This window comes from Trachypithecus francoisi, unplaced genomic scaffold (assembly GCF_009764315.1).
Source record: "Trachypithecus francoisi isolate TF-2019V2 unplaced genomic scaffold, Tfra_2.0 Lachesis_group9, whole genome shotgun sequence".
Lineage (NCBI taxonomy): Eukaryota > Metazoa > Chordata > Mammalia > Primates > Cercopithecidae > Trachypithecus > Trachypithecus francoisi.
In genome coordinates this window covers 65074328-65101291 of record NW_022681474.1, presented here as the reverse complement: position 1 = coordinate 65101291, position 26964 = coordinate 65074328, and the positions used below count along the sequence as shown (strand labels likewise).

The 26964-nt window shown below is 44.0% G+C and overlaps 1 protein-coding gene and 1 pseudogene across 3 annotated transcripts in view; both read left to right on the top strand.

Annotated features, from left to right (window-relative positions):
- Positions 1 to 20446, top strand: part of STOX1 (storkhead box 1) — a 73902-nt gene extending 53456 nt beyond the window's left edge. The window contains exons 2-4 of one of the 3 annotated variants that reach the window (XM_033208744.1): positions 9104 to 9256; positions 11314 to 13672; positions 19984 to 20446. In XM_033208744.1, the coding sequence (XP_033064635.1) occupies positions 9104 to 9256; positions 11314 to 13672; positions 19984 to 20131 (2660 nt within the window). In that variant the 3' untranslated portion in view covers positions 20132 to 20446. Of the gene's footprint in view, positions 1 to 8713; positions 9257 to 11313; positions 13673 to 19983 lie in introns of those variants that run through there. The other 2 variants (XM_033208746.1, XM_033208745.1) reach the window with 2 other exon arrangements.
- On the top strand, positions 16718 to 16830 carry LOC117082937 (annotated as a pseudogene).
- Positions 20447 to 26964: the final 6518 nt, after the last annotated feature.

Sequence of the window (26964 nt, the reverse complement as noted above, 5' to 3'; positions counted from 1 at the left end):
CTGTAGTCCCAGCTACTAGGAGGCTGAGCCAGGAGAATGGCATGAACCCGGGAGGCGGAGCTTGCAGTGAGCTGAGAACCGGCCACTGCACTCCAGCCCGGGCAACAGAGCGAGACTCCGTCTCAAAAAAATAAAAAAATAAAAAAATAAAAACCCTTGCTTAGGCCGGGCGCGGTGGCTCACGTCTGTAATCCCAGCACTTTGGGAGGCTGAGGCCGGCGGATCATGAGGTCAGCAGATCGAGACCACCCTGGCTAACACAGTGAAACCCTGTCTCTACTAAAAATACAAATAAATTAGCCGAGCGGGGTGGTGGGTGCCTGTAGTCCCAGCTACTTGGGAGGCTGAGACAGGAGAATGGTGTGAACCCGGGAGGTGGAGGGTGCAGTGAGCTGAGATAGTGCCACTGCACTCCAGCCTGGGTGACAGAGGAGGACTCTGTCTCAAAAAATTAATTAATTAATTAACAAAAAATAAAAATAAAAACCTTTGCTTGCAAGACATTGGGAGGTCAAGATTTAAACAATGGCTGCCTGGTCCTCCTTCCTTGGCACCCTACAAATAAATGCCTTCTCTTCTATAACTATAAAAAGCCTTGATGTAGATATCTGGATTTACTGTGCCAGGCGAGTGGACCCCAGTCCAGTTTACACCTCAAGGGTGTTCTCAGTGGACAAGGCAAACACAGAATTGGGCCAGGCAGATTGTAATGATTTTGTAATGATTCTCATTGTGGTGTGAGTATTCACACCTCCTGATTTGGCCAGGAAATGGATTTTTAGTCACTTGGTGACCCAGGGTCACAGGCTTTCTTTGTGTCTGGCTGGGTTTCCACTAAAATGCTTATGATACCAAACCTCACCTTCAACTAATTTTTAATTACCTTCAAGATGTGGAGTGAATGTGATGTTTGAAGCCTGGCATTGTTGCCCTGTATCAGACCTTCTCTCAGGGCGCAGGTCTTGTCAAGGTCCACATTCCTCGGCTTGTGATCCTCACACCCCACAACCTGGGGGAAAATCACTTCACTGGGTAGGCCCATGTGCTGACGCCAACTCTCCCTCTTAAAGAGTGCAAAGTTTAGGCTTATTTTCATTTTGTTAATGCTTCCCAGTGATCATCTGTAACTGGAAGATTTTAGCAGTCCACAGGGCCCCTGGTTGAAGATTTTTCCAGCACCATAGTTCTTGGGAGGGTTCACTGGCTCCACTACAGCTACACTGCTGGGTCTGGCTGGAAGGCAATCTTGACATGTTTCTATTTGTCATGGGTGCACCTCTTGATATTCTACATTGGGGTATGAGTATTCCCCACTTCCTGAATTGGCCAGTAAGTGGCTCTTTGAGCCCCTTGTTTTTCTGATAGAAAACAACCAGGATAGGGTATTCTAGAGGCCTTCTCCTTGAGGCTTATGGAAGGGGCCTTTGTGTCCTTACATAAAGAAACCACCTGTTTTTCCTCAGAACTTTGATGAGGACTTGGGTTGCGTTGGAACAATATTGTTGAGCTATTGTCACCAACTCCAGGAGCAAGTCACACTTTCCCAGGGTCCTGCTCCTATTGGCCAGGGGCTTTCTAGGCCACTGTCATTAGGCACCAGGGAGCAGAGACTGATTGCCTGGGGTTATATGAATCCACATCCATCCCACAGGAGGCTGATTCTAACATTTTCTGCTACAAGGGCCTGCTCTGGACTTCACTGGATGAAAAGCTTTTGATAGTGAAGAGCTCAGTATTTTCATTTGTGAATTGGGCATCCACATACTACATTTAATTTGCTTTGCACTTTTTTCCCCAAACAAGTGGACTTGTAAAAGAATAACTTTTTTTTTTTTTTTTTTTTTTTTTTTGAGACGGAGTCTCGCTCTGTCACCGAGGCTGGAGTGCTGTGGCCGGATCTCAGCTCACTGCAAGCTCCATCTCCCGGGTTCCACGCCATTCTCCTGCCTCAGCCTCCGGGTAGCTGGGACTACAGGCGCTGCCACGTCACCTGGCTAGTTTTTTGTAGTTTTTAGTAGAGACGGGGTTTCACCGTGTTAGCCAGGATGGTCTCGATCTCCTGACCTCGTGATCCGCCCATCTCGGCCTCCCAAAGTGCTGGGATTACAGGCTTGAGCCACCGCGCCCGGCCAAGAATAACTTTTTAAACTCCTCATACCTTGCTTTCATCATTACTTTGACTTTATTTTTAACCTTTTTTTTTTTTTTTTTTTGTGGAGTTGAGGAGTGGGGGTTGCTTTCTGGTCTTTACCAGAATAAAAAAAAAAAAAATTCTTTTTTTTTTTTTTGAAATGGAATTTTACTCTTGTTGCCCAGGCTGGAGTGCAGTGGCGCGATCTCGGCTCACCGCAACCTCCGCCTTCCAGGTTCAAGTGATTCTCCTGCCTAAGCCTCCTGAGTAGCTGGGATTACAGGCGTGTGCCACCACGCCCAGCTAATTTTGTATTTTTAGTAGAGACGAGGTTTCTCCATGTTGGTCAGGCTAGTCTCAAACTCCCGACCTCAAGTGATCCACCCGCCTCGGCCTTCCAAAGTGCTGGGATTACAGGCATGAGCCACCATGCCTGGCCAACAAAAAAATTTTATAAAGCAACTAAATCCTTTTGTAGTACAGCAAGGAATCAGTAAATTAACAAAACTCCTTTTCAGAAAGTATAGCAGGCACAAATAACCTCACCTTTATGGTTCTACTTTGTTGTTATTTTTTGTGAAACCAGTCTTTCAGCCTAAACACTTTTTTCATTTCTGAGGCACCAAAGAGTACAAGAATGTGTAAACGGAGAATGCTGTTGTCAACTGTTTATGCTCTGGCTCAAAATCTCTCCTTAGCCTTCTGAGCCCTGCTCAGCTCAAGGGTCAAAGGTCCACAGCTGGCCTAGACTGAAGAGTGCTCTTCAGTTTACTCCCTCATAGTTTGGGACAGACCCAGAGGGCTGGCTTTCTCTTATTGTGGAATCTGGTTACATCTATAAGTGGGATCTTCTGCATAGAAAGTTAATTTTTGGTGAAAAACTAAGAGTTATGTATTCCAAAAAGCAAAGGAGTGCAAAAGTCACTGAAACAGACCATGGCTGAAGCTTGAAAATGATCCCCATGTCTGTCATAAATGTTCCCGTGTCAGGGTGCACTCTGCTTTCCTGCACAAAGTGGACTCGATGATTTGTGCACCTGAAGGACGTATCTTAGCAACGGCTGTGAAGGAAATGTACTCAGAAACTTTCTCTAGGCTTTGTCTAGAGGAGCTCCACAGCAGAGGCGAATAGCAATTCACAGTGTCCTCTAAAGTGAAGTTTACATTTAGTTGTATTAATTTTAAGGGGGAAAAAAAGGCAATTCGTCTTCCTAGTTGTTCGTCTTTTAAAATACCCATCCCCACATCATAGTAGGAATTATGAATAAATTTTTTAAGAGTATCTTTGGATTTGGCAAACAGTGTTAGGGTTCTTTTAAAAGGGTGGGGTTTGAAAAATGTAAGAAAAAAGTTGTTTCATACATTTCTCCTTGGTAATTAAAAGTAGTGCTTTCTGAAAAATCAAGTTTTTGCTCTTATTTTGAAGTAATTATAGATTCACAGGAGGTTGTAAACAAATATACAGGAATCCCTATGCATCTCTGTCCCAGCCCCATGAAAATCTATTTTGACTATTAGTTTTCCTGTGAAAAGAGGAAACAAACCTAAGGATTGAATTAGAAAATGGGCTGCTTCAGTTCTAGCCCAAAGGCATAGCGGAGACGGCACTACTGTTTTTTCCAGTGCACAGAAATGGGCAGCCACATGCAGGCAGGCACAGCAGGGGCACCAAACGACATGCTGATTTTCTCTCTTTCAGTGTTCTCCCCCACCCCATCTCTAAGTTCACAGTGACTGGTTTTAAGGAAAGGTGAGGTGAGGTTCAAACAGGTATTATGTGGCTGAGGAAAGCCTTCAGGCTTTGCCCTCTATGTCTAGCCCTTGTCTTTCAAGGAAGGGAAACTTTTCCCCCTTCTTTTAAAATTAAGGGCCTCGGCCGGGCGCGGTGGCTCAAGCCTGTAATCCCAGCACTTTGGGAGGCCGAGACGGGCGGATCACGAGGTCAGGAGATCGAGACCATCCTGGCTAACACGGTGAAACCCCGTCTCTACTAAAAATACAAAAACTAGCCGGGCGAGGTGGCCGGCGCCTGTAGTCCCAGCTACTCGGGAGGCTGAGGCAGGAGAATGGCGTGAACCCGGGAGGCGGAGCTTGCCGTGAGCTGAGATCCGGCCACTGCACTCCAGCCTGGGCGACAGAGCGAGACTCCGTCTCAAAAAAAAAATAAAAAATAAAAAAATAAATAAAATTAAGGGCCTCTAATCCTCTAGGTTTTATGACTGGCTTTGGAGAAAGGGGGTTCTCGTTTCTCTGACCTGCCTTGGGGAAGAAAGATTCTTGTTTCTATGACTGGCCTTAGAAACAAGATAGGAGGATAGGAAAAGGCCAGAAAAAACCTCTTGCGGCCGGGCGCGGTGGCTCAAGCCTGTAATCCCAGCACTTTGGGAGGCCGAGACGGGCGGATCACGAGGTCAGGAGATCGAGACCATCCTGGCTAACACGGTGAAACCCCGTCTCTACTAAAAATACAAAAACTAGCCAGGCGAGGTGGCGGGCGCCTGTAGTCCCAGCTACTCGGGAGGCTGAGGCAGGAGAATGGCGTGAACCCGGGAGGCGGAGCTTGCAGTGAGCTGAGATCTGGCCACTACACTCCAGTCTGGGCGACAGAGCAAGACTCCGCCTCAAAAAAAAAAAAAAAAAAAAAAAAACCTCTTGCTTCTGAGTTTTCATTATGGAGTATTACTTTCTGAGTTCCAACGTGCAGTGGGGATGGGTAATCAATTCAAGATCACAGGAAAAGATGTTTTTAGGGAGGTAAGGAAGAGAGATGTAAAAGCTTAAAGCCACTTATTTTAACTAAGCGCATACAGTTATATCAAAGAAGCATAAAAATATTTTAAATTGTACTTTAATTTCACATTTTGTCTAGTTAAGTGGGGGAGATGAAAGCGAAGGAAGTAAAACTCAGATGAGGAAGGGAAAAAGAAAGAAAAAGATGGAGTGAGGATAGATGCTTGTTACCCTCAGTTCAGAAGTTGAGTTTCAAGGAGGATTTTGAGTTTTAGGTAAATTAATGCCCTGCTTGGACAGATTTTCAGGACATCATCTATCGCCACTCTTTGAAATGCTAGTTAATTGATTAGCCATTCATCCTCGTTTTTCAGAGTGGTATAGGCCTCTGAGAATCACCCAATGAGATAGCCACAGCCACACCTAGAGGAGATCCTTCCCAGGCTGCAGAAGCAGACAGCAATTCTACTTTGTGATATGACCTTCCAAGGCCAGATAGAGAAGCTTAAGTAAACAAGGGAACAATGGAAACTATAACAGCAAATTGCTTATGATTTCCTTGTTGAAGTCCTTTTCTTCATGCAGATACAATAAGAATACAATATCGGCCACTTACCAGCTCTGGGCTTCAACCCTTCACACCTGGCCAGTCCATTACCTTCCTTCCCCACTCAACAACCAGTACAATGTATTGCTTTCTCTACTGTCACTGGGAGAGTTTAACCACAGAGCATAATCAAGTTTTCTTAATTCTTTAGCTTCCTTCTGGCTATACTTGACTCCCCATTCAGCCCCAGGATCATGTTTGTTAAATGGTTAGCTACTTTAACATTGCTGTCATTAACACCCTAACCCTCTACCAATCCAAAGAGTAGTAGTCAGACCTGCAGTGTGAATATCACTGGGAGGTTGTTAGACATGCAGGATCAGGGGCTCTGAATCAGAATCTGCACATTAGCAAGATCTCCTGGTGATCCTCATATGCACATTAAAGTTTTAGGGGCATGGGCTGGCCTCCCCCAGCTGTCACCCTTTTCCATTACAAAATGACACCCCGCTGCCAAAAACTATGCATAAATCACCTGGAGACTCAGGGCTCCTTCACAATCTTCTTACTCATTTGTTATTTCCTAGTACTTTGAGAATAGCTCCTCCTCAAACCCCCTTTCCACCCACCATCCTCTCATTCCCATTTTTCCCTCCTCTCATTTCTGTTTTCTTTCTAACTTGACAGAAGTCCGATGACTTTGCTGTGCTAATATTTTTTTTCCTTTTCTGCCTCAATATATTTCTGGTCTTCTGCCACCCTCTATTATTTTCTCAAGTCTCAGATAGAGTAGCACCTTCCTCATTTGTAAGCTAGCCTCTCTACCTATGCCCTTGATACACTTTCCTTTTCCCCTTCTTTGGGATCTTGCTATCTTACTGATCTCCCTTCTCCCAGAATAATGTCCACTATCTCCACTAACCCCTTCCTTTTTTTTTTTTTTTTTTTTTTGAGGCGGAGTCTCGCTCTGTCACCCGGGCTGGAGTGCAGTGGCCAGATCTCAGCTCTCTGCAAGCTCCGCCTCCCGGGTTTACGCCATTCTCCTGCCTCAGCCTCCCGAGTAGCTGGGACTACAGGCGCCCGCCACCTCGCCCGGCTCGTTTTTGTATTTTTAGTAGAGATGGGGTTTCACCGTGTTAGCCAGGATGGTCTCGATCTCCTGACCTCGTGATCCGCCCATCTCGGCCTCCCAAAGTGCTGGGATTACAGGCTTGAGCCACCGCGCCCGGCCTAACCTCTTCCTTTTTGCATCCAAAGGGACACAGATCTTATTTTAAGAAAACCACAGCATACACACATCCAGTCATATTCACTGGATCCTACTCCTTTCTGGTTTATGATCTATTTCTCCTTATTCGCCATCAGATTTCGCATACAAATGGTCTAGAGCAGCGGTTCCAACTGGGATGACTTAGCCATCGAGATGACATTTGGAAGTGTCTGGAGACATTTTTGGTTGCTGCAACTGTGGGAAATGCTACTGGCATCTAGTGGGTAGAGGCCATAATGCTATTAAATAGCCTACAATGCACAGGGCAGCCTCCCACCGCAAAATTATCTGGCTAGGGTGGCAACCTATCCCAGTTTGCCGGTAACTTTCCAGGCTATAGGCTTATAGCACTGAATGTCCTGTGTTCCAGGAAACACCTCAGTCCTGGGCCTACTGGGACCATTGGTCATCCTATATATATCTCACCCCAAATGTCAAAAGTGTCAAAGTTGAGAAATGCTGCTCTACAAGGAACACCCATTAACTTTACATTTTTCTCACCAACTTCCTTTCCTTCAATTGGAACTTTAATTTCTGTCTTCTTTTCTACTGAACTAGTTTTTTTTTCTTTCTTTTTCTGTTTTTTGTTTGTTTGTTTGGTTTTTTTACTCTTTGTTTGTTTTGTTTTCCTAGAGACAGGGTCTCACTCTCACCTAGGCAGGAGTGCAATGGTGTAGTCATAGCTCATTTCAGTCTCTTAACTCCTGGGCTCAAGTAATCCCCTCACCTTAATGCCCTAGCAGCTAGGACAGGTACACCACCATCCTGGCTAATTTAAAAAATTTTTATCTTTGTAGAGATTGGATCTTGCTATGTTGCTCAGACTGATCTCAAATTCCTGGCCTCAAGTGATCTCTCTAAAGTGTTGGGATTACAAGTGTAAGCCACTGTGGCCAGGCTGAAATTGTTTTCTTAAAAGTCACCAGTGGCACCTTCCAATCAAGAAATCCAATGGCTTTTCTCCTTCCTCAACGCTTTGGATTTCCTTCTAAGCATTTGATACTGTTGACCACTATTTATTTTGAAGCCCTTTTTTCTTATACTCTTGGTATATGCCAAGAGGTATGTGCTCTTTTGTGGGTTCCTAATTCCTACTGTGTTTTTGTTTGTTTGTTTGTTTTTTGAGATAGAGTCTCACTCTGTCACCTAGGCTGGAGTGCAGTGGTGCCATCTCGGCTCACTGCAACCCCTGCCTCCTGGGTTTAAGTGATTCTCCTGCCTCAGCCTCCTGAGTAGCTGGGATTACAGGCGCCCACCATCACGCCCGGCTAATTTTTATATTTTTAGTAGAGACGGGGTTTCACCATGTTGGCCAGACTGGTCTTGAACTCCTGACCTTGGGTGATCCACCCACCTCAGCCTCCCAAAGTGCTGGGGTTATAGGCCTGGTCCCTACTGTGTCTTAAATGTAGATTGTTTCTTAGGTGTTTCTTGGTGCTTTTATTTATTCTCCTGTTAAATAATTTATTCCACTGTAGCTTCAGATCTCATCTCTGTTAGTTGATTCCTAAATCTCTTTCCTGAGTCTTAGTCTTTCATTTCCAATTGATTGAGGGGTTTCCATGGATGTCCAGCAGAATCCAGTACTCGACCTGAGTAATGGCAGGATCACCCCAATCAGGAAAATGTGGAATGGTGAAAATACTGGATCATGAGTCAGAAGGCCTATTTCTGTCACTTTACTTGCTTTTAGACTTGGGACCATTACTTGAGTTTTCTATAACTTTATTTATTTTATTTATTTATTTTTTTGAGATGGAGTCTCACTCTGTCGCCCAGGCTAGAGTGCAATGGCACGATCTCTGCTCACTGCAAGCTCCGCCTCCTGGGTTCATGCCATTCTCCTGCCTCAGCCTCCCGAGTGGCTGAGACTACAGGCGCCTGCCACCACGCCCGGCTAATTTTTTGTATTTTTAGGAGAGACGGGGTCTCACCATGTTAGCCAGGATGGTCTCGATCCCCTGACCTCGTGATCCACCCGCCTCGGCCTCCCAAAGTGCTGGAATTACAGGCATGAGCCACTGCGCCCGGCCGAACTTTATATATTTTAAGCGAAGAAATAATCCTGTGTCTGCCTAAAGATAGCTAATATGAAAAAATATTTTGAAAGATGGTAAACTACTGGTATATAAGTATTACGTGACCTCCTGAATTCTGATAATACTTTGAGCCTTTCTAATGGAATCTTGCCATCTCTTACTTGTAGAGACAGTTAATATACATTTCTTAAAAGTAGAGACCATAAAGTAAATCTTTTTTTTGCATAGTTTCTATCATTGTACATGTCACATTAACAGATTCTGAGTGAAGACTGATGAAAGAATTGCAATTCCATCTATTAGTCTTTATTTTTATTTCACTAATTCCAAATATTTTATACTGTATCAAATTTATCACCCCCCCCTTTTTTAAATCTCCAATTTAGGTGATGTCTTTCCAGTGCAAATGAATCCAATAACTCAATCTCAGTTTGTACCTTTGGGTGAAGTTCTTTGCTGTGCTATATCTGATATGAATACAGCTCAGATTGGTGTAACACAGGAATCACTTTTGGAGCATTTGATGAAACATTACCCAGGTAGAGTAATAGGTTTTTCTATATTTGTACTTCACTGTATGTATTTGGTTTCTATTTATAATTAGTCTTAAACACATCTAAGTAAACTGGGTGATATCCTTTTTTTCCTCTCTTCTGTAGAACTTTATATCAAAACCCTGCCATAAGAAGTCCTGCATCAACAAATTTAATAAGGGTATTTCTTTTACTTTTCAGATAAACTTTTCCAAAAATAAATGCTTATGGCAATAAATAAATAAATCACGCTCTGTGGAAAAGAGTGCAAAATGAGAAAGAAAAGTTTATTTCCATCTCCCAATTTTTCATTCTCACTTCCCAGAAATAACTGCTATTATCATTTCTTATATGATAATATATGTATGATAATATAACAAATTTTTCATAACATAAATTGGATCTTTTTTTAGACAGAGTCTTGCTCTGTCACCCAGGCTGGAGTGCAGTGGCACAATCTCGGCTCACTGCAACCTCCGCCTCCCCGGGTTCAAGTGATTCTCCTGCCTCAGCCTCCTCAGTAGCTGCAACTACAGGGTCCCACCACCATGCACGGCTAATTTTTGTATTTTTAATAGAGACGGGGTTTCACCATGTTGGTTAGGCAGTTCTCGACCCCCTGACCTCATGATCCACCTGCCTCAGCCTCCCAAAGTGTTGGGTTTACAGGCATGAGCCACCGTGCCTGGCATAAATTGGATCATTCTATACATTCCCTCAACATGTTTCCCTTATTAACTTAAAAACGTATCTTGGAGATCTTTCCATACTAACATATATTGACATGTCTCATTCTTTATTTATTTTATTTATTTTGAGATAAGGCCTCACTCTGTTGCCCAGGTTGGAGTGCAGAGGCACCTTCTTAGATCACTGCAGCCTCAAACTCGTGGGTTGAAGCAATCCACCTGCCTCAGCCTGCCAAGTAGCTGGGACCACAGGTGTGCGCCACTCATTCTTTTATTTATTTTCTTCCTTTTCAAGAATAGCATCCGGGCCAGGCGTGGTGGCTCACACCTGTAATCCCAGCACTTTGGGAGGCCGAGGTGGGAGGATCACGAGGTCAAGAGATTGAGAGCATCCTGGCCAATATGGTGAAACCCTATCTCTACTAAAAACTAAAAAAAAAAAAAAAAATTAGGCACAGTGGCAGGTACCTGTAATCCTAGCTACTAAATAAAAGAATGCTTTCATCAGTCACAGTTTAAATTTATAATGGGTTTTTATTTGAGTTAATTCAGATTTTTTTTTTTTTGTCTATTTACTCATTAACCTACCCATATGACTTTGTGTGGGCTAAATTATTTTCCTGTTATTTTAATTTTTATTTTTGAGACAGGGTCTCATTCTGTTGCCCGGGTTGGAGTGCAATGGTGCAATTACGGCTCATTGCAACCTCTGCCTCCAAGAGCTCAAGCAATCTTCCCACCTCAGCCTCCAGGGCATCTGGTACTACAGACACCCACCACCATGCCCTGCTAATTTTTGTATTTCTAGTAGAGACATGATTTCACCATGTTGCCCAGCCTGGTCTTGAACTCCTGAGTTCAAGCGATCTGCCTGCCTCAGCCTCCCAAAGTGCTGGGATTATAGGCTTGAGCCACCATGCCCGGCCTATTCCTATTATTTAAGTTATAAATATTATACTTCTTTGGCTTTTTTTTTTTTTTTTTTTTGAGACAGGGTCTTGGTTTGTTGCCCATGCTGGAGTACAGTGGCACAATCATAGCTCACTGCAGCCTTGAACTCCTGGGCTCAAATGATCCTTCCATATCTGGCTAATGTTTAACAATTTTTTTGTAGAGATGAAGTCTTCCTATGTTGCCTAGCCTGGTCTTGAACTCCTGGGCTCAAGAGATCCTCCTGCCTCGGCCTCCCAAAGCTCTGGGATTATAGGCATGAGCCATCACACCCATCCCTGGCATTTTAATCACATGTATTAATCATGTTACAATCACCTCTGGGTTTATCAAGCCAATGTTTAGTCATTTCAGAGTTACTGATTTCACTCATTAAAATTTTTCTTATTCAAAATCTGTCTGTAAAATGTTTGTCTGTTTTAGGCATTGCAATTCCATCTGAAGATATTCTCTATACCACTCTGGGAACGCTGATTAAAGAAAGGAAGATTTATCACACTGGAGAAGGATACTTCATAGTTACTCCTCAGACTTACTTCATTACAAATACAACCACCCGGGAAAATAAGAGAGTGCTGCCATCAGATGAAAGTCGCCTGATGACAGCTTCCATGACATATCTGGTGAGCATGGAGAGCTGTGCAGAGTCAGCGCAAGAGAATGCTGCCCCCATATCCCACTGTCAGTCTTGCCAGTGTTTCCGGGACATGCACACTCAGAATGTTCAGGAACCACCAGTTGTTACACAAGTGACTAGCAAGAGTCACAGAGGTCTTGGGGAATCTGTACCTTGGGTACAGAATGAGGCAGTTTCAGTGTCTGCGGAGCACCACATTTGTGAGAGCACCAAACCTTTACCATACACAAGAGATAAAGAAAAAGGCAAGAAGTTTGGTTTTAGTGTCTTATGGCGCAGCATATCTAGAAAGGAGAAGCCCAAAACAGAACACAGCAGTTTCTCTGCTCAATTCCCACCTGAAGAATGGCCTGTCCGAGATGAAGATGACTTGGACAATATCCCTCGAGATGTTGAACATGAGATAATCAAACGAATTAACCCCATTTTGACTGTTGACAATTTAATCAAACACACTGTCCTAATGCAAAAATACGAAGAACAAAAAAAAAATAATAGCCAGGGCACTTCCACTGACGTGCTGACAATCGGGCATAAATATCCTTCAAAAGAAGGGGTTAAGAAGAGGCAGGGTCTGTCTGCAAAACCTCGAGGGCAGGGCCATTCTCGCAGGGATAGACACAAAGCCAGGAATCTGGGAAGTGAGCTTCAGCCAGGAAGCATTAGACTGGAGAAACACCCCAAGCTTCCTGCTACACAGCCTATCCCCAGAATTAAAAGCCCAAATGAAATGGTAGGTCAGAAACCACTTGGTGAGATTACAACAGTGCTAGGTTCTCATTTGATTTACAAAAAGCGAATCAGTAATCCTTTCCAGGGTTTGTCTCACCGAGGAAGCACAATATCCAAAGGGCGCAAAATTCAGAAGACTAGTGATCTGAAACCCAGCCAGACTGGACCAAAGGAAAAGCCTTTCCAAAGGCCTAGGTCCTTGGATTCCTCAAGAATCTTTGATGGTGAAGCCAAAGAGCCATACGCTGAACAACCTAGTGATAAAATGGAAGCAGAATCCATTTACATAAATGACCCTACTGTCAAATCCATCAATGATGACTTCAGAGGTCACCTTTTCAATCACCCTCAACATAGCGTGTTACAAAATGACGGTAAATGCTGTCCCTTTTTGGATACCACGTTGAGATATGATATGTATGGTGGAGAAAATGAGGTAGTTCCTGAAGTCTTGAGGAAAAGTCATTCCCACTTTGACAAATTAGGGGAGACCAAAGAGACTCTGCATAGCCTGCCATCACGAGGTGCCTCCTTTTCAGACCGAACACCCTCTGTTTGTAGATTAGTGGATAACACAATACACCAGTTTCAAAATCTTGGCCTTTTGGATTACCCAGTTGGCGTGAACACTTTAAGACAACCTGAAAGACAAGACAGAGACTCAGAAGAAGTATTGAGAAAAGGATTTGTCCAGGATGCAGAGACTATGAGCCTAGAAAATGAACGGCTTTCTAATAATGACCAGGCCTTGTATCAGAATGAAGTGGAAGATGATGATGGTGCCTGTAGTTCATTATATCTAGAGGAGGATGACATTTCTGAGAATGATGACTTACGTCAAATGCTGCCTGGCCACATTCAGTATTCCTTCACAGGTGGAAGCCAGGGAAATCATTTAGGAAAACAAAAAATAATTGAGAGATCTCTGACCAAGTACCACAGCACAATGGAGAGGGTTGAGCCTCAGGTGCTTAAAAGAAACGAATGCTGCAAACCCACTGGGCTGCATGCTATCCCAGGTGAAAGCCAAAAACCTAACCTTTCTGCTGAAAGTTGTGGCCTAAATTCAGGGGCCTGGTTTGGTTTTAACTACGAAGAAGAACCCAGTGTTGCTAAATGTGTACAGGCCTCAGCACCTGCTGATGAAAGAATCTTTGATTACTGTAGTGCAAGAAAAGCCAGTTTCGAAGCTGAAGTCATACAAGACTCTATTGGTGACACAGGAAAGAAGCCAGCTAGCTGGAGTCAGAGTCCTCAGAATCAGGAAATGAGAAAACATTTCCCACAAAAGTTCCAAATTTTCAACACTTCACATATGCCAGTGTTGACTCAGGATATCCAATATGAACACAGTCACTTGGAAGGGACAGAAAATCACAGCATGGCAGGAGATAGTGGAATAGATTCTCCACGGTAAGTCCACACGAAAGTGTCTGGTTTAGGCCGGGCGCGGTGGCTCACGCCTGTAATCCTAACATTTTGGGAGGCCAAGGTGGGCGGATCACGAGGTCAAGAGATCAAGACCATCCTGGCCAACATGGTGAAACCCCATCTCTACTAAAAATACAACCGGGTGTGGTGGCGAGCTCCTGTAATCCCAGCTACTCAGGAGGCTGAGGCAGGAGAATCACTTGAACCCGGGAGGTGGAGGTTGTAGTGAGCCGAGATCGTGCCACTGCATTCCAGCCTGGCGACGGAGCAAGACTCTGTCTCAAAAAAAAAAAAAAAAGTGTCTGATTAGCCACTGTTCTACAGGAATTATGAAAGTCAAGGGCATTTTGAGTTATCTAGTCAGAGACTACTGAATATCACACTTTTATAATGATACAATTCTGCCAGCTTTTATACCTTTACTGAATAAATTGTATACAGTTACAATGAAATCTCTTATATAGTAGGATACAGTTTATTTATAATGTGAACCAAATTTGACTGTCCCCACTACTCATAAATCTTCAATTATTTCTAAAAATAGAAATTTCTATAAGTCAAGCACTTTCTGAACTGAGGGTTGGAAGTTTTCACTTCTATTCCTGGCTCTACACAGGTTGAGAAAAGGATGTGGCTACTATTCTCTAATATTTTCTTTTCTTTTCTTTTCTTTTTTTTGAGACGGAGTTTTGTTCTTATTCTTGTCACCCAGGCTGGAGTGCAATGGCGTGATCTCAGCTCACCATAACCTCCACCTCCTGGATTCAAGCGATTCTCCTGCCTCATTCTCCCGAGTATCTGGGATTACGGGCATGTGTCACCACACCCAGCTAATTCTGTATTTTTTTTTTTTTTTTTTGAGGCGGAGTCTCGCTCTGTCGCCCGGACTGGAGTGCAGTGGCCAGATCTCAGCTCACTGCAAGCTCCGCTTCCCGGGTTTACGCCATTCTCCTGCCTCAGCCTCCCGAGTAGCTGGGACTATAGGCACCTGCCACCTCGCCCGGCTTGTTTTTGTATTTTTAGTAGAGACGGGTTTCACCATGTTAGCCAGGATGGTCTCGATCTCCTGACCTCGTGATCCGCCCGTCTCGGCCTCCCAAAGTGCTGGGATTACAGGCTTGAGCCACCGCGCCTGGCTAATTCTATATTTTTAGTAGAGATGAGGTTTCTCCATGTTGGTCAGGCTGGTCTTGAACTCCCGACCTCAGGTGATCCACCCACCTTGGCCTCCCAAAGTGCTGGGATTACAGGCGTGAGCCACCACCAGCCTAATGTTTTCTTTCTTTCTTTCTTTCTTTCTTTCTTTCTTCTTTCTTTCTTCTTTCTTTCTTTCTTTCTTTCTTTTTTTTTTTTTGAGACAAAGTTTTGCTCTGTCATCCAGGCTGGAGTGCAGTGGTGCAATCTCTGCTCACTGAAGCCTCCTCCTCCCAGGGTCAAGCAGTTCTCCCACTTTAGCCTCCCAGGCATCTGGGATCACAGCCATGCACCACCATGCCCAACTAATTTTTGTATTTTTTAGTAGAGATGGGGTTTTGCCATGTTGGCCAGGCTGGTCTTGAACTCCTGACCTCAAGTGATCCACCCTCCTCAGCCTCCCAAAGTGTTGCAATTACAGGCCTGAGCCGCCATGCCCGGCCTCCACTAATATTTTCCATGCCAATTTGTTTAAACGTTGTTTGGATTATAAAAGTAGTATAGCCATGATAGAACACTTAAGAAGTACTGAAAAGCATTTTTTTCTTTTAAAATAGCTAATAATCTTACTGGGTAAAAAATATTTTTTAAGACACCTATACTTATTCTAACACACACACACATATTTTTTTTGAGATGGAGTTTTGCTCTTGTTGCCCAGGCTGGAGTGCAATGGTGTGGTTTCAGCTCACTGCAACTTCCTCCTCCCAGGTTCAAGCAATTCTCTTGCCTCAGTCTCCCAAGTAGCTGGGATTACAGGTGCCCACCACCGTGCCTAATTTTATATTTTCAGTAGAGACAGGGTTCCACCATGTTGACCAGGCTGGTCTCGAACTCCTGACCTCAGGTGATCTGTCCGCCTTGGCCTCCCAAAGTTCTGGGATTACAGGCATGAGCCACTGTGCCTGGCCTAACATCTAGATATTTTTTAAAAATCATTTTATATTTGGTGTATTTCTCTATAACACTTCAGTCCAAATGTATAGATCTATAGATTTTTGTCTACTGGGCTTGTACTGAGTTAGTATTCTGCATGTTGCTTTTTCAAATTAATAGTCTATCATATCATGAACATTTTCCCTATGTTATTTAATAGTTTCTCAAAGGTCATTCTAAAATTTGGTTCATATCTTTGCCAGTATTTTTTTTTTTTTTTTTTTGCTTTGAGACAGTGATTCACTCTGTCGCCAGGGTGGAGTGCAGTGGTATAGTCACAGCTCACTGCAGCTTCAACCTCCCTGGGTTCGAGTGATCCTCCTACTTAAGTCTCCTGAGTACCTGAAACTATAGGCACATGCCACCATGCCCGGCTAATTTTTTTTTTGTTTTTTTTTTTGAAGAGATGGGGTTTCTCCTTGTTGCTCAGGCTGGCTGGTCTCAAACTCCTGGGCTCAAGTGGTCCATCTGCTTCGGCCTCCCAAAGGGCTGGGATTACAGGTGTAAGCCACTGAGCCTGCTGGCCCGCCACTGAGCCTGGCTGGCCCTGCACTTTTTTCTATGCATTTATAAGTTGCTCTGTTGTTGTTTTTTCTTTGAGACAGGGTTGCACTCTGTCACCCAGCTGGACTGCAATGACACAATCATAGCTCACTGCAGCCTAGACCTCCTGGGCTCAAGCCATCCCCCAACCTCAGCCTCTGGAGTAGCTTGGACTATAGGCGCATGCTCCCATGCCCAGCTAATTTTTTGTAGAGATGAGGTTTCACAGTGTTAGCCAGTCTGGTCTCAAACTCCTGGGCTCAAGGGATTCTCCTACTTCAGTCTCCCAAAGTGCTGGGATTACAGGCATGACCCACCACACCGGCCATCAGGCTAATTAAAAAAGCTTTTTTGATCGCTTCTCGGCCTTTTGGCTAAGATCAAGTGTAAAAAAGTTTTTTTGTAGAGACAATATATTGCTATGTTGCCCAGGCTGGCCTCGAACTCCTGGATTCAACGATCCTCTTGCCTTGGCCTCCCAGTTTTGGGATTGCAGGCGTGAGCCACTGTACCAGGGCTTAATAAAAGTATTTTTAACAACAAATCATACAGAGCCATGGCTTTCTTTTTTCATGTAACTTATGTACATCCTGTTATTGATAAATGTAGCTTAAGCTTGGTGTTTGTTTGTTTGTTTTTTGAGATGTAGTTTGCTCTGTCACCCAGGCTGGAGTGCAGTGGTGCGATCTCAGCTGACTGCAACCTCTGCCTCCTGGGTTCAAACAATTCTCATGCCTCAGTCTCCCAAATAGCTGGGATTATAGACGTGTACCCCCAGGCCCAGCTAATTTTTGTGTTTTTATTAGAGATAGGATTTCACCATGTTGTCCAGGCTGTTCTCGAACTCCTGACCTCAGGTGATCCACTCGTCTCAGCCTCCAGAGTGCTGGGATTACAAGCATGAGCCACTGCACCTGGCCTCAAGCCTTTTTCTTCTTGCCTCAGCCTCCTGAGTAGCTGGGACTACAGGTGTGTGCCACCATGCCAGCTATTTTGTCTGTGTGTGTGTTTTTTTTTTTTTTTTTTTTAGCAGAGATGAGGTTTCACCATGTTGGCCAGGCTGGTCTCAAACTCCTGGCCTTAAGTGATCCGCTCACCTTGGCCTCCCTGGTCTCAAGTGATCCAGCCACCTTGGCTGGGATTACAGGCACACACCACCAGGCCCAGCTAATTTTTGTGTTTTTATTAGAGACAGGATTTCACCATGTTGTCCAGGCTGGTCTCGAACTCCTGACCTCAGGTGATCCACTCGTCTCAGCCTCCAGAGTGCTGGGATTATAGGCATGAGCCACTGCACCTAGCCTCAAGCCTTTTTTTTCTTGCCTCAGCCTCCTGAGTAGCTGGGACTACAGGCATGAGCCACCACGCCCAGCTATTTTGTGTATGTGTGTGTGTGGTGTGTGTGTGTGTGTGTGTGTGTGTGTGTGGTTTTTTTGTTTTTTTTGTTTTTTTTGTTTTTTAGCAGAGATGAGGTTTTACCTTGTTGGCCAGGCTGGTCTCGAACTCCTGGCCTCAAGTGATCCGCCCACCTTGGCCTCCCTGGCCTCAAGTGATCCACCCACCTTGGCTGGGATTACAGGTGTGAGCCACAAGCTTGTTCTTTTTAATGGCTGTTTAGCATTCTGTTACGTGGCTCTCTCTCCATAGATAGATAGATAGATAGATAGATAGATAGATAGATAGACAGACAGACAGATAGACTATTATTTTCCTTTCTTTTTTCTTTTTTTAGAGACAAGATCTCACACTGGTGCCCAGGATAGAGTACACTGGTTCAGTCAGGGCTCTCTATAGCCTTGACCTCCTGGTCTCAAGCAAATCAGCCTCCTGTGTAGCTGGGACCACAGGCACGCACCACCACACCCAGCTGCTGCTGCTGCTGCTTATTTTATACAAATGAGGTCTCACTATGTTGTCCAGGCTGGTCTCAAACTCCTGGGCTCAAGCAATTCTCCTATCTTGGCCTCTTAAAGTGCTAGGGTTATAGGCATGAGCCACTGTGCCCAGCCTGTTTTCCTTTCTTTGACATTTAGATCATTCCCAATTTTTTGTTATTAATAAATCAACCTGCAGTGAGTTATTTTTACATAAAAATGTAGGCATTTCTGAGTTTTTTTCTTAGGATATGTTCCTAGAAATCTATATTTTAAAAACATATTACTTCTTTATTGGGTGTACAAGATCTTTTCTTTTTTTTCTTTTTCTTTTTTTTGAGACAGAGTCTTGCTCTGTCGCCCAGGCTAGAGTATAGTGGGTGTGATCTTGGCTCAGTGCAACTTCTGCATCATGGGTCCAAGAGATTCTAATGCCTCAGTCTCACGAGTAGCTGAGATTACAGGTGTGCACCACCATGCCTAGCTAATTTTTGTATTTTTAGTAGAGACAGCGTTTCACCATGTCGGCCAGGCTAGTCTCAAACTCCTGGCCTCAAGTGATCCACCTGCTTTGGCCTCCTGAAGTGCTGGGATTACAGGCATGAGCCACTGCGCCCACCCTACCAAACAGTATTGTGTTAGCTGAAGCAAGACATATGTGTTAGATAATGGACTGATATAGCTTATACCTCCTAGAAAAGAACGTTGTCTATTAAAAATATAATAATTTGCTTTTCTCTTCCATACGATTTTGCATAAAAGTGACAAATTTCACAGGAAGATATTGGCCACTTCAGAGGTATGTAAGTTTTTCAGGGAACTTACTGTTTCTGACTAGAATATACTTGATACTGGATCTGAGAACAGACGTTGTTCAGAAAATATAAACTTCTGGCCGGGCGCGGTGGCTCAAGCCTGTAATCCCAGCACTTTGGGAGGCCGAGACAGGTGGATCACAAGGTCAGGAGATCGAGACCATCCTGGCTAACATGGTGAAACCCCGTCTCTACTAAAAAATACAAAAAACTAGCCGGGCGAGGTGGCGGGCGCCTATAGTCCCAGCTACTGGGGAGGCTGAGGCAGGAGAATGGCGTGAACCCAGGAGGTGGAGCTTGCAGTGAGCTGAGATCCAGCCACTGCATTCCAGCCTGGGCGACAGAGCGAGACTCCGTCTCAAAAAAAAAAAAAAAAAAAAAAAAAACAGAAAATATAAACTTCTTGGAAGGCAGCTGTCAAATAATTGAGGTGCTATTGTGAAGCCTTTAAAATGTAAACAGCATTTTGGATTTTGAAAAGTTAACTTGGCCGGGCGCGGTGGCTCAAGCCTGTAATCCCAGCACTTTGGGAGGCCGAGACGGGCGGATCACGAGGTCAGGAGATCGAGACCCTCCTGGCTAATACAGTGAAACCCCGTCTCTACTAAAAATACAAAAACTAGCCGGGCGAGGTGGCGGGCGCCTGTAGTCCCAGCTACTCGGGAGGCTGAGGCAGGAGAATGGCGTAAACCCGGGAGGCGGAGCTTGCAGTGAGCTGAGATCCGGCCACTGCACTCCAGCCTGGGCGACAGAGCGAGACTCCGCCTCAAAAAAAAAAAAAAAAAAAAAAAGAAAAGTTAACTTATATGATAAGTGTACCTTCGTATTAGTAAACGTACTACTTCAAAGTATCAAATGAAAGTATAATGCCTTGGTTAGAAATTCAAGTTCCCTTTGAAGCCACTAATTCTGTTATTTTTAATATCTTTAGGACACAGAGTCTGGGATCTAATAATTCAGTCATTTTGAATGGACTAAAAAGAAGACAGAATTTTCTGCAAAACGTTGAAGGCACAAAGAACAGTCAACCACTCACATCCAATTCCTTACTACCGCTAACTCCAGTCATAAATGTTTAATTTTCTTTTGGAAACCTATTTTTTCTTTGTAAAAAGGTACAGCATTACTACATAATCTTTCAATCATATAAGAATTGAGTATATAATTGTCTAAAGGCAAGCATATCTATGCTATTAACCACATTACATATTTTGTTCTAATTACTGGCTTTTTTTCCTTTTTTACTATCTTAAGGCTTTTGGAAGCTTATTTTACTATCCATTTATTGGGAGTATATAGATTATTTTCAATTAAAAAGTGGAATTATTGATCCCCTTCCAATTGTAATTAACTTGAATTTTTAGACATTCTCAAATATATAGAATGTTAATTTACTTCCTGTAGTGAGTGTTTTTTTTTAACCTACACTAATATTGAGTTCTAAGTTGAAATCTCACCAGATTTCAACACAAAATCAGAAAACAGTGTGTGTTGAAGCAGTGTCTGTTGCAAGAAAACAGTGTCTGCTGCAAGGCAGCAGTATTTGTGGCTGCTTCTATGCAACCCTAACTCTTTATCATTACCAAGAAAGAATTTACATAAATGTGTTGGCTACTCTGCAACAAGAATTCCTTTAATCATTGCTGCCCAGGGTCTTCTCTTTGACCAGCTTGGACATGAACAAATTGTTCCCAATGTGACTGACATTGTCAAAAATTCCTGTGGCAAGAGACATCTGACTGTACTACTACTATTCCTCTGGTTCCTCCCTACATTTCAGGACTTCTTTTTGAGATGGAGTCTTGCTTTGTTGCCCAGGCTGGAATGCAGTGACACAATCTCGGCTCACTGCAACCTCTGCCTCCCAGATTCAAGTGATTCTCCTGCCTCAGCCTCCCCAGTAGCTGGGACTAGAGGCGCGTGCCACCACACCCAGCTAATTTTTTGTATTTTTAGTAGAGACAGGTTTCACCATGTTAGCCAGGATAGTCTCGATCTCCTGACCTCGTGATCCACCCGCCTCAGCCTCTTAAAGTGTTGGGATTACAGGCATGAGCCAATGCACCTGGCGCAGGCCTTCCTTATAGATGGCAGTGAGAAGTCAGATTGTGGAGATAGAAGGGAAGCAGAATGGTTACCGAATGGCTTGGGAGTAAAAGGGAAGTTCTGAATGAGAGGTTTAGAGAACGGTGGAAGGAGTCTGGTAGACATTTAGCAATTCATCTGCATTTTGGTCCATTTCCACTCATGGTAAGACCTAGAATTTTCTCTGTTAAGCCTTTTCAGACCAAGTAGTGGAATGGTCAGTTCTTGGGTTTGGGGAACATGGAGCAATCAAGACTGGTTTCAGCATGTCGAGAAGGTGATGGTGCTGATTTATGGTGGAGGGAATGTTTTTTCTTTTTTTTTCTTCTCTTTCTTTTCTTTTTTTTTTTTTTTTGAGATAGAATCTTGCACTGTCACCAGGGCTGCAGTGCAATGGCATAATCTCAGTTTAATGCAACCTACTCCTCCCAGGTTCAAGCAGTTCTCTTGCCTCAGCCTCCTGAGTAGCTGGGATTACAGGTGTACACCACCACACCCAGCTAATTTTTTGTATTTTTAGTAGAGATGGGGTTTCACTATGTTGGCCAGGCTAGTTTCGAACTCCTGACCTCGTGATTCGCCTGCCTCAGCTTCCAAGGTGCTGGAATTACAGGCGTGAATGACTGAATAATTGGAGAGTGTCTCTTTCTGACTCTCACCATAGTGACAACAATGAAGTCCAGAGAGATGCCCAGCACTGGAGAACTTTGTGCAGTCCCTGTGGAAGAGCAAATGACATTCACTGCTCTCTTTTGCAGTGGTCAGACCACTCACTCTTGACACTAGTTTTCAGTGGACCCCAATTGACTGACGTACCATTGCATTCTGACAAGATGGTCACAACGACAGTGTAAACCCTGCTGCAAGTACCAAGAGAGGTGGGTAATCTGGAATAGAAAAGACTTGTAGGGGAAGTAGAGGTGAGAGTATTGTTTTAGGGGGCCTTACAGCATGGAATCAGCACCAGTGAATGGAGGTTAAGAGAAGTATTTTAACAATGAAAAAAAAATTTTTTTGAGACAGGGTCTCTGTCACTTAGGCTGGAGTACAGTGGTGTAATCACAGCACACTGCAGCCTCGACCTCTTGGACTCCAGTGATCCTTCCACTTACCCCCCGAGTAGCTGGGACTATAGGCGTAAGCCACCAGGCTTGTCTAATTTTATTATTTGTAGAGACAGGATCTCACTATGTTGGCCAGGCTGTTCTTGAACTCCTGTCCTCAAGCAATCCTCCCACCTGGGCCTCCCAAAGTGCTGGAATTACAGGTGTGAGCCACTGTGCCTGGCAGAATTTTCTATTAGACAAAGCTGTCTGAAGATGAAGTAGGCAGCTTTGGAAAAGAATGAATTTCCCATTGTTTAGGGCATTTGAGCAGAAGCTTGGTGATCCCTTTACTGATATGTTGCAGAGCAATTTCCAGAATTTAGTTTAACTGGCTGGCTGAACTATATGATTTTGAAGAATTCTTCCAACTGTAAGGTTTTTTTTTTGTTTTTTTGGGAGATGGGGTTTTGCCATGTTGCGCAACTAATGAAGTCCATCTAATTTTGCCACTGGGTGCATTATGACACTCTGCCTGTTTTGTTTTGTTTTGTTTGAGATGGAGTCTAGCTCTGTCGCCCAGGCTGGAGTGCAGTGGCGCGATCTCGGCTCGCTGCAAGCTCCGCCTCCTGGGTTTATGCCATTCTCCTGCCTCAGCCTCCCGAGTAGCTGGGACTACAGGCACCTGCCACCTCGCCCGGCTAGTTTTTTGTATTTTTTAGTAGAGACGGGGTTTCACCACGTAGACCAGGATGGTCTCGATCTCCTGACCTCGTGATCCACCCGTCTCGGCCTCCCAAAGTGCTGGGATTACAGGCTTGAGCCACCGTGCCCGGCGACACTCTGCCTGTTTTAAATGAATGTATTAAATGAATCAAGCTCATTATGAAACCAGTAAAATTTTCTCCTACAAAACGTATCATATAACACAGACATTAAAGATGGGAATATGTACGATTAAATTGTTTGGGAGATTATTCTCTAAAATAGGTGACCTGCATTTTTCTCCCCGTGATAACTGCTTTTTGTGGCAACTTTATTGATTTATCTTTCCTAATGCAGTCTATTCTGTAACAAGAAAACGGTTTTCTTGAGACAGCTTAATGATCTGAGCTTAGGAGTCAGACACAAGTTTGAATTCCAATTCCAAATCCTTCGTAGCTGTGTGATGGAGCAAGTCACCAGATTGCTCTGAATTGGTTTTCTCGTCTGTAAACGGAAGATAGTGATGATGTCTCCCTTACGGGATTGTGGTGAGGCTTGGGGATGATCTATCAAAAGTGCCCAATGTAGGCTTAAGCAACCCCACTGCGGGCACGGCTGTGGGATGGCTTCAGGTCTTAAAAAAAAAGTGCCCAATGCAGGAGGTAACTAATATACATATATATGCATGTATTTTAATATATTTTATAGTAACAAAACTTGCTTCATAGGTAAATACATGACCCACTATACAGGTCCCCTGTTTTTGTCAGGTTGTCTGGAATTCCTCCATTACAGATTTAGTCCTTTGGGAACGTTGTAGGATGTATCTGCCATCAAAATCCGGGTATGCCACGGGGAGCTATTATGCCTTTAACTAACAGGTTTTCAGTTGATAGCTTATAAGTAGGAATAAAATATACAAAATATGGGCTTATTGTAGACATTCATAAAACATTCATCCTCTCTCATCTGAGATTTCAGACTCCTAGGAATCCCTGGCATAGCTAGGTTTTTTGCAAAGTATTTTCTTTTTCATTTATTTATTTATTTATTTTTTTGAGACGGAGTCTCGCTCTGTCACCCAGGCTGGAGTGCAGTGGCCGGATCTCAGCTCACTGCAAGCCCCGCCTCCCGGGTTCACGCCATTCTCCTGCCTCAGCCTCCCGAGTAAGCTGGGACTACAGGCGCTGCCACGTCGCCCGGCTAGTTTTTTGTAGTTTTTAGTAGAGACAGGGTTTCACCGTGTTAGCCAGGATGGTCTCGATCTCCTGACCTCGTGATCCGCCCGTCTCGGCCTCCCAAAGTGCTGGAATTACAGGCTTGAGCCACCACGCCCGGCCTGCAAAGTATTTTCATTATTTCAAAAATCCTAATAGAAATTGTACTCATTTCCTTTGCCTTACTCTAACTCCTTGCTAGCTAAAAGATCGTTTCTCTACAAACAGTTGAAATTACACCAGCTCGGTAATGCCACACTATCCCATGTTGGTGTGGCAGTTAAACTGCATTTGTACCTTATTCATAGATTAGAATAATGACTGTGGATCAATTATCCCTAAATATAATTTATCAGACAAAATGTTACAAAATTTCAAATCTTCCTTTTTTTTTTTTTTTGACACAGAGTCCCTCTGTGTTGCCCAGGCTGGAGTGCAATGGCATGATCTCAGCTCACTGCAACCTCCAGTTCAAGTGATTCTCCTGCCTCAGCCTCCCGAGTAGCTGGGACTACAGGTGCGTGCCACCATGCCCAGCTAATTTTTGTATTTTTAGTAGAGACGGGGTTTCACCATGTTGGCCAGGGTGGTCTTGAACTCCTGCCCCTGTCCTCAGATGATCTGCCTGCTTCGGCCTCCCAAAGTGCTGGGAATACAGGTGTGAGCCACCATACTTGGCCTAAATCTTTTTTCTTGTTTCCTTTATTTTTTATTTTTATTTATTTATTTATTTGAGATGAAGTCTCACTCTGTCACCCTTGTCCTCAGGTGATCCGCCCACCTTGGCCTCCCAAAGTGCTGGGATTATAGGGGTTAGCCACCACGCCTGGCCCCAGGTCTTTTTTCATGTAGCAGTGCTCGTGTGCAGGTGCGCCCGCACACACACACCCTAAAGCAAAATGTCAAGTCTATGAGGAAGAGCAATGGAAAGAGCCTGTAGAAGGGAAAAGATTGGGAACCATGGTATTTTGAGAACCTATCTACAGCTACTAAGGCTTTTTGGGTGTTGGGAAAACAAGCTATTGCTTAACGGATGGGGAAGAGAGACACGAATGTCATGAAACAAGAATGGGGGCATCAAAGACAAATTCATGATTACTTTGCTGGTGTGTTACAGGACTTTCTCCCCTTTGAAACCTTAGCAACATTTTTTCCTCTTTAGCACAAGCAGCTTCCAAACATTACTTGGATAATGGTGCCCTCTTCTGGGGAGACCGATATGACTCTGAAACCCTCTGTCCTACTAGTTGGTTCAAAACATCCAGAAAGTAATTGACTACAGAAATAATGAGACTAAAGGTTAAGCACTTAAAAAATCATTTAAGTCTGAATTTAGGAGCTAGATACATGCATAAATACACATATGATAATGTGCTCAAAGATGTCTCTTTTCTAATGCTTTCAAAACCTCAAGCTAATGTAAGCACCTCTGTACCTCTGTTCCATGGTGCTGTTACATCAGCGGATCCAATTTCCTGTGCTACCAGCATTACTCTCCTCACTTTACTATAAGATTTTAGAACTGACTTGGTTGAGGTCCCATGGCAATGGGAAAAATACCCTCCTGCTTCCCTCCTATTCTCTTTGCCTTTACTTTCTTTCTGCTTTTCCATACTCAACACTCATTTTGTGACCCCAATGTGTCTTTTTTTTTTTTTTTTTTTTGAGACAGAGTCTTGCTCTGTTGCCCGGGCTGGAGTGCAGTGGCCAGATCTCAGCTCACTGCAAGCTCCACCTCCCGGGTTTACGCCATTCTCCTGCCTCAGCCTCCGGAGTAGCTGGTACTACAGGCGCCCGCCACCTCGCCCGGCTAGTTTTTTGTATTTTCAGTAGAGACCGGGTTTCACCGTGTTAGCCAGGATGGTCTCGATCTCCTGACCTCGTGATCCGCCCATCTCGGCCTCCCAAAGTGCTGGGATTACAGGCTTGAGCCACCGCGCCCGGCCCCTAATGTGTCTTAAATCAGTTTTTAACTGCCCCTTAAACTATTTCCATGTCACAGCATTTAAAAATGATGGTTCATGACAAAGCTGCTGGGGATAAAGTAAAAGATTCAATTCCTCTTGTCACATAAGATTGACGTGCAGATGCAAAATGGTTATTTAATGACTTTTACATTCAACTCTCTAACTACAGAGTAAAACTAATCTAGCCCTGTAGTTCTAAAACGATTAGAGAGGCAAGTTTGGAAATAGTCATCATATATATATGGTTTTGGTTTTTTTTGAGACGGAATTTCTTGTTGCCCAGGCTGGAGTGCAATGGCTTGATCTCGGCTCGCCGCAATCTCCACCTCCAAGGTTCAAGCGAGCCTCCGGAGTAGCTGGGATTACAGGCATGTGCCACCATGGCTGGCTAATTTCCTATTTTTAGTAGAGACAGGGTTTCTCCATGTTGGTCAGGCTAGTCTTGGAACTCCTGACCTCAGGTGATCCGCCTGCCCTGGCCTCCCAAAGTGCTGGGATTACAGGCGTGAGCCACCGGGCCGGCCCTTTTCTTTTTATATCTTAATGGTCAGTTTAAACAAGCTGAGGCAAAGGGCAAGGGAAATCTTTATAGGACCTTGTAACAGTAGTAGCAATTGAAGCACCCAACTCTTAAGTGTTGTAAAAGAAAGTATATTAGTACTCTGGTAAGATGTTTGGAAAATAAAGATGTTCTAATTGATTTGTTTTTCTAAGACCACCAGAGCGAGCACAAAAGAACCAGCGGGTAGGCAAGGGTAGGAGCAAAACTGCAAATTTATTTTTGGTCACCTAGCTTCAGGGAAGAAGGTGGGTAGGGAGAGGTCTGTCGGCCACCAGCAAAGGAGGCCAAGAGAGTCATCCTGTGGAGCTCTCCGACGGAGTTCCTAATGCAGTC